Raw genomic sequence first — 20,347 nt, 5'->3', positions numbered from 1 at the left:
TTGGGTTTATTTTTCTCTATTTTGTTGTTAATTTATTCTTGGAATGTATGAGTTGATGTATCAAACTGCATATTGATGGGGCTGTTTGTTGGGATTGTTGCATGTTTGCTTTGCTTTTGTTGTTTGTTTGATGAAAATGTGGAGAATAAAAATATATATTTTTTAATTCCATGAGTTCGTTACCTGTAAACAAGTAAATAGTTCTCAAGATCTATTAGCGGAACACTGCAAATCATTGATTACTTCACTTTTACCACACCTTAATCATCGCTCTAACAGTCATGCTGTCTGGGTGCATCTTAACCCAAGTTTTTAATAACATTACTGCAGAAAAATATAAAATATGACAATTTCTTATATTCACCACCCCAGCAACTTGACATTGCTGATGATCAACAGCAAAGTATCGGTTTCGCTCCCAAAGAAAGGAGAAATAGATGTGAAGACACAAGACTGGTTGGTGAGGCGTCTGCTTTCGAATTCGGAGATCAGAAAAATAAAAGGGGAAACGAGACTCAGACCTTGGCAGCATCAAAGCAAATAGAAGCCATTTCCTCACCAAGGAAGCTCAGCCGGAGGAGCAGGAAACATGTCCCATCCAAGCCTGTACGAAAATGTGGATTTGGCCGAAATGACGGAACAGCGTGGAAGCAAAGTCGTAGCGGCAGCCCGAGATGGAGGTATCCGTTGGGTCGCAGGGTGCGGGCGAATGTTTCACTGGAAGGGCAGCGAAACGGCAACTTTATTTGCGCAGCCGGTTGAGGCCTTTTCTCCCGGCAACAGGGGGTCACCGGGCGCACTGGCAAGGCCTCAATCCAGCGCGTATTAGTATCGATCTCCGTCAGAACGTCATAAACGTCAATGGAATGTTTTCCAAGGGTTTGCACAGGGCTAAATAGCTGTCTTGTAAAGTAGACCAAGGCAGCCCAGTAGCGCAGGTTCAATTCCCGTACCGGCCTCCCCGAACAGGTGCCGGAATGTGGCGACTAGGGGCTTTTCACAGTAACTTCATTTGAAGCTTACTTGAGACAATAAGCGATTTTCATTTCATTTCATTTCTGTTCATCTCGCACTTGGGTTTAGAACCGTAACATCAGTTACTTCATGAAACAGAGTGTCCGGAAGGTGGGGGGGGGGGGGGGGGGGGGGGAGGGGCAGGTTGGAGGGGCCTTTGGGCAGCAGTTGCCACGCTGCTGGCAGGTAAGTAAATAGAAATGAGGTGGGGGAGGTGGCCACAGGGGTTGGTCAGTTGGGGGTGGGGGAGGGGGTGGGGTGGGGAGGGGAGAGGGACGTGGCAGTGTTGGAGAAGGAACGGGGTCATGGGCGGAGAAGGGGGCCACCTTGGGTGGGCCCGGTCCAGGGCGAAATTAAAGGAGGTAGAATTGGCAGGGGATGATGGCGGACAGTGGAGGGGAGTGGAGGCGCAAGGCTCCGGTAAGGTTCGTAACATGGAATGTACGGGGTCTGAAGGGGCCGGTGAAGAGGTCTCGCGTCTTCATGCATTTGAGAAGCGGCGGGGGGTGGGGGTGTGGGGTGGGTGGGGGTGATCTCTCTACAGGAGGTGTACCTCCGGGTGACTGGTCAGGTCAGTTTGAGGAAGGGATGGGTGGGTCAGGGATTTCACTCGGGGTTTGATTCAAAGTCGCAGGGGTTGGCCATGCTGCTGAGCAAAAGGACGGGGGTTTGTAGGGGCCAAGGAAGTGTGGGACCCGGGTGGGAGGTCGATGATAGTGAGCGGGGTATTGGAGGAGACGCCAGTGGTGCTAGTGAATGTATATGCGCTGAATTGGGATGACATGTGGTTTGTGAAGGGTTGCCGGGATCGATCCCTGACCTGGACACCCATCAGATGACTATGGGGGGGGGGGGGGTGATTTTAATTGTGTGCTGGAACCGAGGATAGATCGAGCCCCAAGTCAATGGGAAGGTTGAGGATGGCAAAGGAGCTGGGAGGATTTATGGAAAAGATGGGAATGGTGGATCCGTGAAGGTATAGGAACCCGGGGAGAAAGGAGTGCTCCTTCTTCTCGCATGTGCACAAGGTGTACTCCAGAACTGACTTTTTCAGAGTGAGCTGAGCGGTGTTGGTGGGAGTTGCGGAGGCGGAGTATGCGGGAATCGTGAACTCGGACCATGTGCCGCACTGGCTGGAGGTCAGGCTTAGTTCGAGGCAGGAGCAGAGGCCACGATGGAGGCTAGAATCATGGCTTTTAGCAGACAAGGTGTTCTGTGAGAAGGTGCGGTCGGTGATCAGAGACTATGTGGAGTTGAATCAGAATGGGGAGGTACCAGCGGCCACATTTTGGGAGGTGTTGAAGGCGGCGATTCCGGGAGGAGGTTATCTCGTTCAAGGGGCACAGAGACAGGAGGAGGAGGGATGGGTATGGAAGGTCGTTGGACGAGATAGTCGAGATGGACAGGAAATATTTGAGTGCCCCCACCAAGGAGGGGTTGGCAGAGTGAAAGAGGTTACAGGAGCAGTGTGATGGGTTGACGATGGGGAAGGCAGTGGGCTAGCTATGGAGGGCGAGGGGGGTACGGTATGAATATGGAGAGAAGGCGAGCCGTATGTTAGCTCATCAGCTATAGAGGCAGGCCACGTCCAGGGAAATTCTGAAGGTATGGACAAAGATGGGGGGAAGTAGTGTCAGAGCCGGGGAAGATTAACAAGGTGTTTGGGGAATATTACAAGAAGTTTTATAGGGCCGAGCGAGCTGGAGGATGAGGAAGGGGCTGTGGGCCAGTTTTTAGATGAGCTGGAGTTCTCAAGGCTGAATGAGGAGAGGAGGCTGGCGTGGGAGGGACCGCTAGGGCTGAGGGAGGTGATGGGTAGCATGAGGGGGATGAAGTCGAGGACGGTCCCGGGGCCGGATGGCTCCCCAGCGGAGTTCTATCAAGAGTTCACGATGGAGTTGGCATCGCATTTGCTGGGCATGTTAACGAGACACTGGAGAAGGGGGAGCTGCCAGAGACACTGACCCAGGCATTGAATACGCTAATCCCAAAGATGGGAAGGACCTGTTGGAATGCAGGTCATACAGGCCCATATCACTGCTAAACACGGATGTGAAAGTGTTGGCTAAGTTAGTGGTGGGAAGGATGGAAGGGTCTGTTCCGGGGGGCGGTTGCAGAGGACAAAACGGTTTTGTGAAGGACAGGCAGCTTTCCAATAACATTAGGTGGTTATTAAACGTGATCGTGGCCCCGTCGAATGGATGGGTACCGGAGGTAGTGGTCTGTATGGACGCAGAGAAGGCCTTTGGCCGAGTGATGGTACCTCTATGAGATTCTGGGAAGACTTGGGTTTGGCCCGCAGTTTGTGGCGTGTGTTGTATGTGGCCCCGGTGGCGAGTGTACGGACAAATGAGATGGGTTCACGGAGCTTCAAGTTGCACAGGGGACGAGGCAGGGGTGTCCGCTGTCATCCCTGCCGCTTGCTCTGGCGATAAGAGCCCTTGGCGATGGCCCTTAGGCGGTTGGTAGAGTGGCAGGGGATTGTGAGGGGGAGTAGCGGACACCGGGCGTCGCTGGATGCAGCCAACCTGCTGCTGTTTGTGTCGGATCCGCTGGAGCACATGAGGAGAATTAGAGACACACTCGAGAGGTTCGGGACCTGCTAGGGCTCAGGGCAGTGGCGTAGTGGTATTATTGCTGGATTAGTAATCCAGAGACCCAGAATCAAGCTCTGGGGACCCAGGTTCAAATCTCACCACGGCAGATGGTGACATTTGAATTCAATACAAATCTGGAATTAAAGTCACGAAGCTGCTGTTGCTTGTCATAAAAACCCATCTGGTTCACTCATTCGGAAATCTGCCGTCCTGACCTACAGGTGACTCCAGACCCTCAGGAATGGGCAATAAAGCTGACCCAGCCATGGACCAACTTTTAAAAAGTTGAATGTTGGGAAGAGTGAGGTGTTTCCGGTGAATGCGGCCGGTCGGGGAGCCAATCTGGGGCCGTTGCCATTTCGGGTTTCCAGGGACAGGTTCAGGTATCTGGGGGTCCAGGCGATGGGGGAGTGGGCGACGATGTATAAGTGGAACCTGACAACATTGGTGGAGCAGGTTCGGGGGGATTTTAGGAGGTGGGATACACTACACCTGACATTGGCGGGGAGGGTCCAGGTGGTAAAAATTAATGTTCTGCCAAGGTTCCTGTTTGAATTCCAAACACTCCCGATTTTCATCCTGGAGGCCTTTTTCCGGAAATTGGATGCTGTGATTTCAGAGTTTATATGGGCGGGGAAGGTACCGAGGGTGAAGAGGGCCCTGTCACAGAGGCAGAAAGGGGGGTTGGCGCGACCAAACCTGTTGCATTATTATTGGGCGGCGAATGCGGAGAAGGTGAGGTGGTGGTGGGAAGGAGAAGGGTTAGAGTGGGTTAAGGTGGAGGAGCCCTGTAGAGGATCCAGCCTGAGGGCTCTGGTGACGGCGCCGCTTCCACGGGTGTCAAAGAGGTACACGGTGCGCCCGGGGGTGCAGTCCACGATTAGGGTGCGGAACCAGTTGAGGAGACACTTTAGGATGGAGGGGATGTTGGTGCTGACCATGTGGGGATGTTGTGTGGGAACTATGGGCCAGGGGAGACCACTATAGGAGGTGGAGCTGGTGAGGGAGAGGGATTTGTACCTGGAGGAGAGGTTTGCGGGTCTGGAAGAGTTGCGGGAGAGGGTGGGGCTTCTGAAGGGAAGCGAGTTCAGGTATATGCAAATGAGGGTATCTGCATGGAAGATATTGAGAGGGTTTCCCAAGCTGCCGGAATATATCCTGTTGGAACCGTTGCTGTTCCCGGATGTGGAAGGGGAGGGTAGGATTGGGGATATATATGGGTGGTTGGAGAAGTAGGGGGGAACGCAGGTGCTGAGGATTAAGGAGAAATGGGAGGAGGATTTGTGGGGGTGGATAGGATGGGGAGTGTGGAGTGAGGCGATGGGCAGGGTGAATGGATGAGTTTGATTCAGTTTAAGGTGGTGTACAGGATGCATATGACTCGAGTGAGGATGAGTGGATTCTTCGAGGGGTGGCAGACGGGCGTGAGAAGTGTGGGCGAGGACCAGTGAACCACACACATATATTCTGGGGCTGTGAGAAGTTGGAGAGACACTGGTAGGGGGTATTCGGGACACTGCTGGGTGGGTGTTGTTTAGGAGGATGGGGTGGGCGGAGTTTGGGGGATGGGTTTTAGGGGATAGGGGGTGTCTTGGGAATGGGGAGTTTAGGGGGATGGGAGGTTGAGTTGGGGGGGTCGAGTGGAACTTAGGGAAGTGGGTGCGGGTGGAATTTAGGGAAGCGGGGGAGGGTGGAATTTTAGGGGACGGATTCACACAACATGGAAGCAGAGGAAAATGACGTCAGGAAACGAGTCGCTGTCCACACCATCAAAATGAGAAACAAAACATCAATTTTTTAACGCGATGATTTTGCGATGCAGGGCCGTCACCACACTGCCAGATAGTGCGCAGGATTGATTGATTGTGCCACTGGGTTAGTTCAGGATGTTCCCATTGTAATGTCCTTAAACCCCACCGTCTTCCTACTAATCAGGATATTGTTGTCTTCTCTTCCAGCTCAGTCTGGAGTGGAACCTTGTCGAAGAAGAAAGACCCTGCTGCACATCAGTGTCTTCCTGTCTTCCTGTGTCTTTCTGAGTCTCGTGTTACTGCTGATCGGGCTGTTACACGGTATGTTTAGACTGTATGGGTGCATCTCCAAGGCTCCGTCCCTGATTAAAGTTCCAGCTCTTGAACCCCTGGCCTGTTTGGTTCACCTAAAGGAAAAAATGGTGCATTTTTCTAGCGCCTGCCACCACCTCAGGGTGTCATGAATCACTTTACAATGAAGCGCTATTGAAATACTGTCCCCGTTGAAATCTCGGAAACTTGGGAGACACTGTCTGCACAGCAAGTTCGCACACGTACCCTTGCGATGGAATCATAGAATCTCTACAGTGCAGAAGGAGGCTATTCGGCCCATCGAGTCTGCACCGACCCTCTGAAAGAGTGCCCTACCTAGGCCCACTTCCGTGCCCTATCCCATAACCCCCACCCACCTAACCTGCACGTCTTTGGACACTGAGGGACAATTTAGCACGGCCAATCCACCTAACCTGCACGTCTTTGGACACTGAGGGACAATTTAGCACGGCCAATCCATCTAATTTGCACATCTTTGGTCACTGAGGGACAATTTAGCACGGCCAATCCACCTAACCTGCACGTCTTTGGACACTGAGGGACAATTTAGCACGGCCAATCCACCTAATTTGCACATCTTTGGACACTGAGGGACAATTTAGCACGGCCAATCCACCTAACCTGCACGTCTTTGGACACTGAGGGACAATTTAGCACGGCCAATCCACCTAACCTGCACGTCTTTGGACACTGAGGGACAATTTAGCATGGCCAATCCACCTAATCTGCACATCTTTGGACATTGAGGGACAATTTAGCACGGCCAATCCACCTAATCTGCACATCTTTGGACATTGAGGGACAATTTAGCATGGCCAATCCACCTAACCTGCACATCTTTGGACTGTGGGAGAAATTCGGAGCACCCGGAGGAAACCCAAACAGACATGGGGAGACAGAAACTCCATACAGACAGTCACCCAAGGCCGGAATTGAACCCGGGTCCCTAGCGCTGTGAGGCAGCGGTGCTAAACACTGTGCCATAATGACCACTAATGATAACACTCCTGCTCTTGATATTCTACCAAAGATTTGGGGCCCAGAACTGGACACAATTCTCCTGGGGTTTAACCAGTGACTTCGGAAGGTTTATTGTAACCTCTATCTGAATGCGGTGACATACTCACATTCTGCTGTGGTACCGCGTAATAATATTGCTAAACAGGTTACCCGTTAGCTGTGTCGAGGGACAGGTAACATACCTTACCGCTCGGACAGGTAACATACCTTACCGCTCACACACCATCGGCTGCTGCCGATTACTGGGAGTTCTCAATGACCCATGGAGAGGTGCAGGGCCCAGGGTTTAACCTCCTTGTCTCTCAGTTTCAGGGACGGCTATGGAAACTAGGTGGCAGCTGAAGAATTTACGGAAAGAATTTGCTCTGTTCAAACGCAAAGGTGAGTGAGCCACGCAGAATCTGCGGCGTTTTGCACGCGGTTATATACTCCAGTGGACGCAGTGTACACAAGATTGAGGGGTTCATGATCGAGCTCCTCAGAATTACAAAGGGGTTCGATAGGTCGGCAGTGGAGATATTGGCTGGAATTCTCTGGTCGGGAGACTATGGGTGGGATTCTCCGGCCGTGTCCACCTGGCGTCCGCTAAATCCCGCCCGAGGTCAATGGACTTCTCCATTGTCGGTGGCTCGCCAGGGTGCTTGAGATCCATTCAAGCGTGAAGAGAAATGAAAATAATCAAACCAGGCTGTCTGACTGTCTGGAAGCTGTGAACTAACGCCATTTCTCAAGTGCAGATCAAGGGATCTGAGGGCGATTAAAGCCTTGTGATGTCTTTGTGACTTTTTGATGATTTCCATCTGAGGCAGCAGGTGTAAGGCAAGGGTCAGTGAAAAGCAGTGATTTTTTTTACTGAACTGCCAGGCTGGGGTGACTGATTGGGTGGTGGTGGTGGGGGAAGGGCGGGGAAGTTCCCTGTCATGGGGGGTTCCCTGTCATGGGGGGTTCCCTGTCATGAGGAGGTTGCCTGTCATGGGGAGTTTGCCTGTCATGGGGAGTTTTCCTGCCATGGGGGGGTTCCCTGTCATGGGGGGGTTCCCTGTCATGAGGAGGTTGCCTGTCATGGGGAGTTTGCCTGTCATGAGGAGTTTGCCTGTCATGGGGGGTTCCCTGTCATGGGGGGGGGGGGGGGGTTCGCTATTATGGGGGGGTCTCAGACGGGGTTTCTGGCGGGTGTCTCTAGTGAGGGGGGTCTGGCGAGGGGGGTCTGGTGAGGGGGCTTGGAGGGTACGGCGGGCAGGATATACACTGTGAGGGGAGAAGGGTCCCTCTGATGGACTTGGGGGGCACCTACCATAAATGCCTACACCCTTGGCCCTCCGCAAGGTCCACCACGTCAGGGCCACGCTGGGAAATGCTTGTACCAATCCACGTGAATCCCAGCCCAGAGGGCTGGAGAATGATGGAGAATCCGGTGCACAGCCAATTAAAGGAAGCAAATGGGTCAAGGAAAGAATCCAGCCCTTCTGATCGAGTCCTGAATAAACACAGGATAGTCACCCACAGATCAGGTAAAGGATTTTGGAGGAATACCTCTATGCGGGGGTCCGGTTAACGCAGCTGGTAAGACGGTTACCGTGTAATTCATAATGACACCAACAGCGGGGAGTCGGATCCTTGTTCCGGCTGAGGTGGATTTGGGACGTGCCTCCTCGCCCTCCCTGTTGTAAAATCACGGCATAAGCTACCCACAAATAATCGAGGCTATCACCTGGAGAAGGGCAGTCAGAGGCCCCTCTGTAACACCCTATAGAACAGCTCAAACCCAACCCACCTTCAGGAACCATACTGGGGGTGTTCACATGACTCAGGATTTAGGAGAGGGTACATTCTCAAGGGGAGTGTCTGATATTTTGACTTTTTTCCTTTGCCCATTCTTGTTACTCTCTCCCTCTCTCTCTCTCTCCCGCTCTAGAATGCTCCTGCCGCCAGTGCCCCCCGAACTGGCATTCGTTCAATCAGGCCTGTTACTACTTTTCAAACCAAACAGGCACCTGGCAATTTGCGAAACAGCAATGCTCCATGGACCATTCACACCTGCTTGTGATCAACAGCACCGAGGAGCAGGTAGGGTTGCGGGCGTGCGGTGATTCATTGGCACGAAGCAGTGGCAAAGCGGCTGGTGCTTGGTGCCCATCCCTGAGTTCCATTGGTGTCAAACACGGTTGCGAGGGGAGTGCTGCGGTTTCTAGTCCGAGGGCTGTGAGTGCAGGACCCACCCCACAGGGCCTGGTGTTGGCAGCGCCGTACTGCGGCACTGTCAGAGGTACCCCAGCTGAGATGCTGAACCAAAGTTCTATCTGCTCTCCCGAGTGGATGTGGGGGACAGGCAGGGGAGTTATCTCAACGCCCTGGCCAATATTTCAGCAAAGCCTTAGACAAGGTCCCACATGGGAGGCTTTATAAAGAAGGCAAATGCACAGGGTAATTTGATAAGGTGGATTTAAAATTGGCTTAGCTATAGAGACAGAGGGTGATGACAGACGGCGGCTTTAGTGTCGGGAAGCCTGTGTTGGTGTATCACAGGGATCTGTGCTGGGCCCCCTATTTGTCATTTATATAAACGACAAAGATGACTATGTGGGGGGTAGGATCAGCAATTTTTCGGATGACACAAAGATTGGCCGGGTGGTTAACAGTGAGGTTGAGTGTCTTGGGTTACAGGAAGATATAGACGGGAGGGTCAAATGGGTGGATAAGTGGCAGATGGAGTTTAACCCTGAAAAGTGTGAGTTGTTACACTTTGGAAGGAGTAATGTGACAAGGAAATAATCAATGAATGGCCTGACACTGGGAAGTTCTGAGGAACAAAGGGACCTTGGTGTGTTTGTCCAGAGATCTCTGAAGGCAGAAGGGCAGGTTAATAGAGTGGTGAAAAAGGCAGATGGGACAATTGTCTTCTCAATAGATTACAAAAACAGGGAGGTCATGTTGGAGTTGTGTAGAACATTGGTGAGGCCACAGCTGGAGCACTGTGTGCAGTTCTGGTCGCCACATTATAGGAAGGATGTAATTGCGCTGGAGGAGGCGCAGAGGAGATTCACCAGGATGTTGCCTGGGATGGAACATTTAAGTTATGAAGAGAGGTTGGATAGGCTTGAGTTGTTTTCTCTGGAGCAGAGAAGACTGAGGGGCGACCTGATCGAGGTGGGCAAGATTCTGAGAGGCATGGACAGGGATAGGGAGCAGCTATTCTCCTTCGTTGAAAGGTCAGTTATGAGGGGGACACAAGTTCAAGGTGAGGGGCAAAAGGTTTAGGGGGGAATTTGAGGGAAAACCTTTTTATCCAAGAGCGTGGTGACGGTCTGGAGGGGGAGAGGCGGGTTGCCTCACATCCTTTAAAAAGTACCTGGGTGAGCACTTGGCACGTCTGAACATTCGAGGCTATGGACCAAGTGCTGGCCAATGGGATTAGGTGGGCAGGTCAGGTGTTTTTCACGTGTCGGTGCAGACTCGATGGGCCGAAGGGCCTCGTTTGCACTGTATTATCCTGTGAATCTGAGAATGTTCATCCGTCAAGCAACATCACAAAAGAAACAGATTAACTGGTCACTGTCACATTGTGGGATCTTACTGTGCACAGATTGCTGCTGCAACTCCGTGGTTCTGACAGTAACGAACATTTCAAAAATGCCACATTGGCTGTGGAGTGTACTGGGAGACCCCAGGATTGTACAACGTTCCATACAAACCGCCGAGCCTCCTTCTCAAAGGCTGAACCAATTGCATCGCGTCAATTGGGCAACTTTTGTGGTTTAACTTTCGGATGTGCAACCTCGAAAGACCGGACGTGTTGAAAGACTCGTCACGATTGGAACTTCAACTGTGCTGCTGCTATTTCCAGGCATTACTTCCACGCACAGGAGGTGGAATGAACAAGGATATTGAGGATGATTGATAAGTTCGCCTTTCAGAAATGAGTCATTGAAAACAAGGAACGAGAACATGTGTGAATATTGCTGACGTTGGAGCGATGATGGTCGCTAGCCAGCGAACTGTTACTTTGGCACATTCCAGCTGGTTAGTTCATCTGAAGCTGGAGCATCCCTTGCAGCTCCTCAGCGTGGATATCCTCACTGTTGGGAGGAGTGACATTCACTGCCTCATAGAAACAGACAGCACAGGAGGAGGCCATTCAGTCCATCAACCCCGTGCAGGCTCCTTGGAAGAGCTTTCCAATTAGTCCCCCACCCTGTAAATGTGTCAATTTCAAGGATTTATCAAATTCCCTATCCCTGGTAGATTGTCTCTCCCTCTCTCTCTCAACCTTTCCTGCTCTGACGGTGCACAGGGCACATTTTCATCTGCTTCTGTGGCTAATTATTCCCAGACAGGTCGCTAGCCTGTTGCCAGGGGCTTATGCCTCGAGGGGCATTACACCATGTCAAGCATTGCCACACTCACACACAGGCAAACTAAGGGACAATTTAGCACGGCCAAACCATCTAACCTGCACATCTTTTGGACTGTGGGACAAAACCGGAGGAAACCCACGCAGAGGCGAGGAGAACGTGCAGACTCCACACAGTCACCCAAGACCGGAATTGAACCTGGGACCCTGGCGCTGTCAGGCAGCAGCGCCAACCACCGTGCCACTGGGTACCAACAGTAAGTGCAATAAATCTAAGCAATTCTATCAATCGCATAGAAAGATAGAAAACAGGAGCAGGAATGGGCTATTTGGCCCTTTGAACATGCTCCACCATTCAATGCGATAATGGTTGCCCCGCGATCTCATGTACACCAAACCATCTGTCCCTTCAATGATGGAAAAGAAGCCACTGAACCATTTTTTAAAAAGCAAGGAAAGTCCGAAATATCATTTACGCCTCAATCAACATCAGTAAAACAAATGACCGGGTCATTTTGTTTGGGGAGCTTGCTGTGCTTTAGAAGTGTTACAATGGAGGAGAGAGCGGTAGAGAGGCAGAGAGCATTAGGGAGGGAATTCAAGAGCCTCGGGTCTGGGTAACTGAAGACATGACAATTAGTGATGGAGCAATTGACAGGGGAGGGTGCTCAAGAGGGCAGAATTGAAGAATGTGGACATCTTGTAGGGCTGGAGGAGATTACATTCCCAAACAAAATCTGTTATAAAGTACTTTGCGGTAACTTGCAGTCATGTAAGTCGCTATATAAATGTAAACCTGTTCTTATTATTAATCCTGAATATGTAATTATTCACATTACCATTCTAGCAGAGATCTGCTTTTAAACTCTTGCCTTCCCATATACACCTTGACATTTGGAAATATACTGAGGATCCTCAGTTCATCAAAGACTCTGTGTCGTAACGTGCACCAAGTCCATTCTGCACTCGCTGACTTGACTCCCAATCCAGCAGAGCTTTGCTATATTAAAAACAAATCCTTCGGTTCAAATCCCACCTTATCTCTGTAATCTGCTCCAGCCCCTACAAACCTCCAAGATCTCTGCATTCTTAAATGCTGCCCCCTTGACTATCCCCAATGTTAAATACTCCACCATTGATGGCCAGGTCTTCAGCTGCTGGGCTCTGGAATTCCCTCCCTAAACCTCTCGCCTCCCTACCTCCCCCCTCTCCCCGCACCCCCCACACACCTTATGACACTCCTTAATCCCCACCTCCTTGGCCAGGTTATTGATCACCTGACCTAATATCTCTCAGCATGGCTCACTGTCAATTTCAGTTTGGTTACTTAACCTGCCAACCAGCCTAGGAGGTCTTATGACATTCAAGAGGATAGATAAATGGAAGTTGTTGTTGCAACAATACCATTTTCCACCTGAACAGTCTCTGATCTCCGCATTATTTTTGTCACCATGTGTAACCGGCTTGATGTCCAAGGGGTTAGGGGTTTGTCCCAGACACCCTCCTTCCATTGCCCTCGAAACACAGCAAGTGCCAGAAATGCATCTTTGTGTTACAGATTTGGGATGAAGTGAGACGCGTCATTAGTTGCTCCTGCGATGAGCAGGTAGCCAAGAAAACTCACATTTAATGCAGGGTCCGTGAGTTAACTCACTGGGCTGAATTCTGTATACTCCCGGGGGGGTGGGGGGTGGGGGGGGGGGGGGGGGGGGGGGTTGGCAGGTGGGTAGATGGGGAGCGGGGTTCATAGTTGGGCATCATGTCATGTGTGCCATTCCTGGAGCCTCCCTGCTGAAACCCACCATTTTACACATCGGAGGAGAGGTCTCAAGCAGGCCCACTGCCCGTGGGCCAATGGGGCTGGTTTAGCACAGGGCTAAAGAGCTGGCTTTTAAAGCAGACCAAGGCAGGCCAGCAGCGCGGGTTCAATTCCTGTACCAGCCTCACCGAACAGGCGCCGGAATGTGGCGACTAGGGGCTTTCCACGGTAACTTCATTTGGAGCCTGCTTGTGACAATAAGCGATTTTCATTTCATTTCATTCAATTGAAGCTCTTAAGCGGCCAATTAATGATCACTTACGGGCCTTTACCAGCTCCTGCCTCAGCCGGGACAGCTTTTGAGGTGGTCAAGAGGAGGAAATATCCCCTTGGTAGGGTCCATGGTTTTAACAGAAGATTCCACCCCAGGGACCCCCTCCCCAGTAAACCCCCCCCCCCACCACCCCACCTCGCCCTCCCCCAGCCACCCCAACCCAGATTTCCCAGCCGTTGATGCTGTTAAACCTGACCATTCTGTAAAGCAACTTGCCTCGGGTTGGTGACGATTGCTGACTATTTTCCTGATGTTAGCTGCCCCCAGGTAACTGTTGTACTGACCCTGGGCCTAGCTTGACACCAGTTGAATGCAGTGCCTATTTTGAAAACACGGAGAGTGAAAGGATTGCTTCCTCATCTTAAGATGTTTCACTTGTGATATTCTTTTTACAGAATTTTATAACGGAAGAAGCAAACAATACTATGTACTGGATCGGACTGAGGGATACCAGTGGAGGGAACTGGACCTGGGTTGATGATACAATTTGCAGATCATCATCCATGTGAGTAAAGCTTTGAGACCAACTTTACTTTGTTTCTATTAATACAGAGAATGTACAGCTCAGGAACTGCACGTCAGCCCAAAGAGGTTCATGTCAGTGTTAATGTTCCACAGCTCCTCCCACACTGCCTTCACCTCAGCCCATCAACGTATCCTTCTGTTCATTCCTCTCTCCCTCGCGTCTTTATCCAGCTTCCCCCTTCAATGTCTCGACACTATTCACCTCAACCATTCCCTGTGGGAGCGCGTTCCACATTCCTGCCACCCTCTGAGTGACCACGGGCGGGATTCTCCGCGAACCGGCGGGGCATACCACTCCGGCGCCGAGGAGTGGCGGGAACCACGGCGGCGCCGGGCCGCCCCCGAGGTGCAGGATCCTCCGCACCTTCAGGGGCTAGGCCGTCGCCGGAGGACTCTGCCGGCCGCCCGTGGAGCCAGGTCCCGCCGGTAAGGACCTGTGGTGATTTACGCCGGCGGAACCGGCCGGAAACAGGCGGCCACTCGGCCCATCATGGGCCGGAGAATCACCGGGGGGGGGGGGGGCCTCTGCCAGCAGCCGCCGTCCGGTGCACCGCGATTACCGCCCCCGCCAAATCCCCGGCGCCAAAGAATTCGGCAGCCGGTGGGGGCAGGAATCACGCTGCTCCCCCGGCGATTCTCCGACCCGGCAGGATTTTCCCGGCAAAGTTTCTCCTGAACTCCCCTTTGGGTCCATTAGTAACGATTTCCCCCACAGGTGGAAGCACCTTCTCGGTGTCCACCTTGCATTAACTGGTCAGCACGGCTGCCTCACGGCTCCTGGGTCCCAGGTTCAATCCCAACCTCGGGTGACTGTCTGTGTGGAGTCTGCATATTCTCCCCGTGTCTGCGTGGGTTTCCTCCGGGTGCTCCGGTTTCCTCCCTCAGTCCAAAGGTGTGCTGGATTGGCCATGATAAATTGCCGCTTGGTGTCCAAAAAGTTTCTCGATGGGCCGAATGGCCTGTTTCTGCACTGTGGGTTTTCTATGATTCTTTGAAAGACTTTTATCAGGATTCCCCTCGATTTTCTTTCTAAAGGAAAGAGTTCCACCTTGCTGAATCGTTCCTGCTGATTGTCACCTCTCGCTGAACATCTTCCCCGCACTCTCCGCAGTGTCTCTATAGTGCTCACAGTGGTCCAACAGTTAGCTCACCACAGTTTAACATCACTTCTGTCTTTCGAAATGAAGCCCAGGTGTGATATTTTCTGCGGTCTAATGAAACCGTGTCACTGCCTTTAGTGAATTGTGTACTTGGACATCTAGATAGTTGACCCTCTATTCCATTAGATTTTTAGAGTCCAAGCACAATGTGACCTTTCATTCATCCCAAAACGCTCTCTATTTCACAGTTGCCAATATTTAAATTTGTTTATTCAGCTCACAGATTTTTGAATGTTTTCCTGCGTTTTTCACGATCCTGTTTTGTATCAATCACAGCCCATGATTTGTTGCCACTGGAAAATTTTGGAATTCTACTTCCCGTTCCAGAGGTTTGAATTTTCAGGATGGTGAGCACTTGAAATGCTTCCCCGCCAACTCTGCCACGCCCGCTGTTATTTTACCCTCAATTGAGCGTTGATTGGCAGCAGAGGGCCTTGCATCTGTACTTTGATGGAAGTCCTGCCTTGGAGAGGTGTTGGCCAATCTCTCCTTCCCAATCTGATTGGCCAACAGCTCCCCAGCCCAATCTGATTGGCCAACAGCTCTCCAGCCCCTCCAAACACAGCATTGCAGTGGCCGTAAGAGGTACTGCAGCACGTGCCTCAGCCTAAATTCCGGGACTGCATTGCGGGGGGGGTACCTGGGGCGGGATTCTCCAATAATGGGGTTATGTCCCCACGCCACTGTCAAAACGTGGGTGGTTCACTCTGGACTTTCCTTATGACAGTCCAGATTCTCCGATTTGCAGGGGGCTAGCAGGGTTCTGGCTCTGGCTGCGGATACGGGGCCCCGCACGTCTGGTCAGGAGTCCGCGAATACGCACGGCGGCAGCCTATGGCGGCCGCCCCGTGCGACATGGCGGACTCAGCCCGTTGAGCGGCACCAGGATTGTAGGACACCCCGAGATCATGCGCGCCCGCGAACTGGTGCCACCCGATCGCTTGCCTGGCCATCTGTGAGGCCCCCCCTCTCCCCGGTGAAGGACCCCCCCCCCCCCCCCGCCCCCACCAGGGCGGCTGCGGACTGAGTCCTCGGAGAATCGCCGCAGGGGCCTCTGTCAATGGCATAGACCGCGCGGGCGCAATTCGCGGCAATTCTCCAGGGACCGCGGGATCGGCGTCGCACCAGATTCCGGCATCAAGCCACATTCTCCGCCCCCGCGCTGAGGCTCGGAGAATTCCGCCCCACATCTCCCAGGTAGGGGATGGCCTGCAGGGTCAGGAAGGGGGTCGGGTGTGACTGTGGGTCAAATATATACAAAACAACAGTTGAATAACAGTATGAACATGAACAAGCAACCTCTGTAGCCATCTGGGATCATAGAATCATAACATTTACAGTGCAGAAGGAGGCCATTTGGCCCATCGAGTCTGCACTGGCTCTTTGATAGAGCACCCTACCCAAGCCCATACCCCCACCCTATCCGCATAACCCAGTAACCCCACCCAACACTAAGGGCAATTTTGGACACTAAGGGCAATTTAGCATGGCCAATGCACCTAACCTGCACATCTTTGGACAGTGGAAGGAAACCGGAGCACCCGGAGGAAACCCACGCAAACACGGGGAGAACGTGCAGACTCCGCACAGACAGTGACCCAAGCCAGGAATCGAACCTGGGACCCTGTGTCAATAAACTACCATTGAACTTGAACTAACTAACTGTTGTTTGATCTTTGATCGATATCCGATAAAACCTTGTGATGGTATCATCTGATACCTGGCGACTCTGAAAAGCAATATCATCATTAATAACTGTCATATTAGTATCCAGTTAAAAAGAGCAACATTATTGGCGTCTCCGGTGCGAATTGGCAATACCTCTCTCCCAGCTCCCTGGTCAGTCTGAGGTCACCTGACTCTAACATTCACTTATATACTGATGAGACTCCAGGTGGTCAGTTGGTGAATTACAACATGATCATGATATCAGTAATGATGTGGAGATGCCGGCGTTGGACTGGGGTGAGCACAGTAAGAAGTCTTACAGCAGCAGGTTAAAGTCCGACAGGTTTGTTTGCTCCTTCATCAGGTGAATGAAGAGGTGGGTTCCAGAAACATATATATAGACAAAGTCAAAGATGCCAGACAATGCTTAGAATGTGAGCATTTGCAGGTAATTAAGTCTTTACAGATCCAGAGATAGGGGTAACCCCAGGTTAAAGAGGTGTGAATTGTCTCAAGCCAGGACAGTTGGTGGGATTTTTTCATAGAATTTGCAGTGCAGAAGGAGGCCATTCGGCCCATCGAGTCTGCACCGGCTCTTGGAAAGAGCACCCTACCCAAGGTCCACACCGCCACGCTATCCCCATAACCCAGTAACCCCACCCAACACTAAGGGCAATTTTGGACACTAGGGCAATTTTATCGTGGCCAATCCACCTAACCTGCACATCACTGGACTGTGGGAGGAAACCGGAGCACCCGGAGGAAACCCACGCACACACGGGGAGGATGTGCAGACTCCGCACAGACAGTGACCCAAGCCGGAATCGAACCTGGGACCCTGGAGCTGTGAAGCAATTGTGCTATCCACAATGCTACCGTGCAAGCCCAGGCCAGATGGTTGAGGCCGTACTCATGTGTGCGGAACTCAAGTTACCCGAGATATTAACCGTCTGGGGGGAACATGGCCGGGTTCATTCCCATGGGGGAAGAGTGTTGTCCTCCTCGGAACTCTGGGTTTTCAGTCTTCAATCTTCTGCAATGGTTGGTCTCGAGTCCTCTATCTTCCAGTCTCCACTCGGCTCCCTTTTATTCCTTCTTTGCTTCCTGTGTATGTTACTTAGCTCAGGACTCAATGTTCCTCCAAACTGTGAGTCACTGACCCGCCTGTAGATAACAGAATACACCTTCCTCCTTTATCCTGCAGGTACCCACTGCAGGGCTGAAATCTGTTGTTAATCACATCATCTCGGTCAATCACAGCAGCTTCGAGAAAGCTTAGTCCCTTATGTAGCCTGCTGCGATATCGAAACCGTTTTCTCCGCTATCAGCAACTTCACTGTGCTATTCATCGATGTTCGTCTCCTTTTCCCATCATGCTTAGTTTGGCCAATATGTGTACCTGTTGATGTACAAACTTACCAAGGGTAAAAGCATGTCTGGGTCGGGAAAGGGAGGATACTGGGGGGAATCCCGTCCATACAGCTTTATGCCCGCTCCCCCACCCTCCCCCCGCCGTCTTCGTGGGGGGAGTGTAAAACTGTGGCCAGAGTCTGAATTGTTGATGTAAATGGTTGTTGTTATATCTTCACACCCGTACACTGCTATTTTAGCCTTTGGGGAAATGGTGGAAGGATTTCCGAGCTGTTTACCAGCCTGTTGAACTGTGTTTGCGTGCTCTTTCCCTGGCCAACTGGTGTTGGACTCGAACCCAGAGCTTCTACTCCAGCGGTAGAGGTGCTGCCCACTACGTCACAGGCCTCCTACGGTGTAAATTGTGAGCACTATGAGTCCCAGCATCAATCCTACTTCCCACAGTGTGAATAACTCCCTGCTTTGTGTTTTGCAGTCTGCTTCCTCCCACTCCACATGTTCTGATCTGTGCTGTGGACGGAGCACCTTCAACTTAGCAAAAGATGCTTCACAATTGGTAGTCAGCCAAATCTTTGGAGGAGGCATTAAGAGGGGTGACCAAAGCTTGGTCACAGGTGAGGAAGGTGCCAAAAGATGTATGGAGGGAATTCCTGAGAATTGGACCCTGTGTGATTGAAGGCCCAGTGGTCAATGATTGGGATACGGGATAATCAGTATCATCTTTCCTCATCTTTCAGTTTCAGGCCCTCTTCCTGTTCTTCAAACCCAATGTCCCTCTCATGTCTGAGAGACACTCTCTCCTCCTCCACTATTGGCTCCCTATAGTCCACCAAGTTCAGAATCGTTCTAAGGAAAGTGAAGGAAGGGGGAAAAAACTCAGACCAGAATTCTTGGTTCTGATCACTGTGCAGTAATTCCCTTGCCAAGTGTGAATGTGTAAACCTCTGATCAGGACAAGGTCCAATGCTGCTGTGATCCCCTCCTTGGCCCAAACACTGGAGCAGCCCCTTATACTTCAAGTTAAACCAATGTTGGACTGCAGACTCCAAACAGGTACTTGACTGCAGGTTGTTAATCTTATGGTTTAAACAATAAGTGCTTCTCGAGTTGTGGGGTAATCTGCTGTTCACACTTACCGTCACCTCTATGTGTTTTTATGTTGGAAGGTTCTGGACTGCTGGGGAGCCAAACAACTGGAACGGTAACACTGAGGACTGTGTCCACATTGAAGATGAAGGAAGATGGAATGACAACCAGTGCTCCGCAAACCTTTCTTGGATTTGTGAGAAATAGAAAAGTCAGCATGCAATAACTCGATTCTACAAATAAACACACATTTTATTCATTGTTAGTTAGTATCTGAAATAAGCCAGGCTGCGGGGCAACGCACACAACTCAGACCAACTCAACTCAAATCAATTCAGATCAACTCAATTCAGATCAACTCAACTCAGCTAAAGTCAGTCACGCTAGATTGTTTGGGGGTTTTGTTTGTTTTTACACTGTTTATCTTACAACCGACTGAATAAAAACAAATATATAATTAATTGTTTGCTTTCTCCACCTTGACCAATTTGCTCCTTTAAGGTTCTCTTTGACTTGGAATCTCCAGCAAAAGCAACCCCAAGCAGTGCAATGGTCACATGCAAGACCCTATTCACCAATTGATGCAGGACCTAAATTGGTGCAGGTGATAGAAGATTGCGGGGCAGCACAGTGGTGTAGTGGTTAGCACTGCTGCTTCATGGCACTGCCGAGGACCTGGGTTCGATCCCGGCCCTGGGTCACTATCCATATGGAGTTTGCACGTAATAATAATAATCGCTTATTGTCACAAGTAGGCTTCAATGAAGTTACTGTGAAAAGCCCCTAGTCGCCACATTCCGGCGCCTGTTCGGGGAGGCCGGCACGGGAATTGAACCCGCGCCGCTGGCCTTGATCTGCATTACAAGCCAGCTGTTTAGCCCACTGTGCTAAACCTACGCAGATATTCTCCCCGTGTCTGCGTGGGTCTCACCCCCACAACCCAAAGATGCGCAGGCTAGGTGGATTGGCCACGCTAAATTGCCCCTTAATTGGAATTTTGTTTTTTAAATGATGGAAGATTGCTTCCAATTCGTCAAAGCCCAACAGCCCAAGGAACAATCAATCGCCACATGTCCCTGATTTCTGTACCTCTTCCACCAAATTGATCTCAGATAATTAGAGATCCTTCCCGTCTGGGATTTCAGACTTGTTTGAAAGTTTGAAAATCATTTTGAAATATATCCTAGAGCAAAAACGGGCGTGATTTAACGGGACAAAAACAGATCCCCGTTTCAGGCACGTTCAGCATGCCTACGGCGCTGTGAAAGACCCCGCTATTTAACGGCACTTTATCAGTTGTTTACGCTCGAGGCTGGTTCAGCTCGTCAGTGCAGGAAAAGTATTCGTGGATCGCGGCGGCGCCATTTTTAAATGTGGG

General features: G+C 51.2%; 1 protein-coding gene across 2 annotated transcripts; it reads left to right on the top strand.

Moving 5' to 3' along the window:
• Positions 1-561: 561 nt before the first annotated feature.
• Positions 562-19,410, top strand: LOC140403379 (asialoglycoprotein receptor 2-like). Of its 2 annotated transcripts, XM_072491311.1 has the most exons (6): positions 562-680; positions 5,570-5,683; positions 7,022-7,096; positions 8,631-8,782; positions 13,555-13,664; positions 19,050-19,410. In XM_072491311.1, the coding sequence occupies exons 1-6, from the start codon at positions 590-592 to the stop codon at positions 19,174-19,176; spliced, it is 669 nt and encodes a 222-aa protein (XP_072347412.1). In that variant the 5' UTR covers positions 562-589; the 3' UTR covers positions 19,177-19,410. The 2 variants fall into 2 exon arrangements, with proteins under 2 accessions (XP_072347412.1, XP_072347413.1); XM_072491312.1 differs by lacking the exon at positions 5,570-5,683.
• The last annotated feature ends 937 nt before the right edge of the window (positions 19,411-20,347 follow it).

This window comes from Scyliorhinus torazame, chromosome 27 (assembly GCF_047496885.1).
Source record: "Scyliorhinus torazame isolate Kashiwa2021f chromosome 27, sScyTor2.1, whole genome shotgun sequence".
In the NCBI taxonomy this organism is placed as follows: domain Eukaryota; kingdom Metazoa; phylum Chordata; class Chondrichthyes; order Carcharhiniformes; family Scyliorhinidae; genus Scyliorhinus; species Scyliorhinus torazame.
The sequence above is the reverse complement of the archived record's forward strand: the minus strand, read 5'-3'. Positions and strand labels throughout refer to the sequence as shown.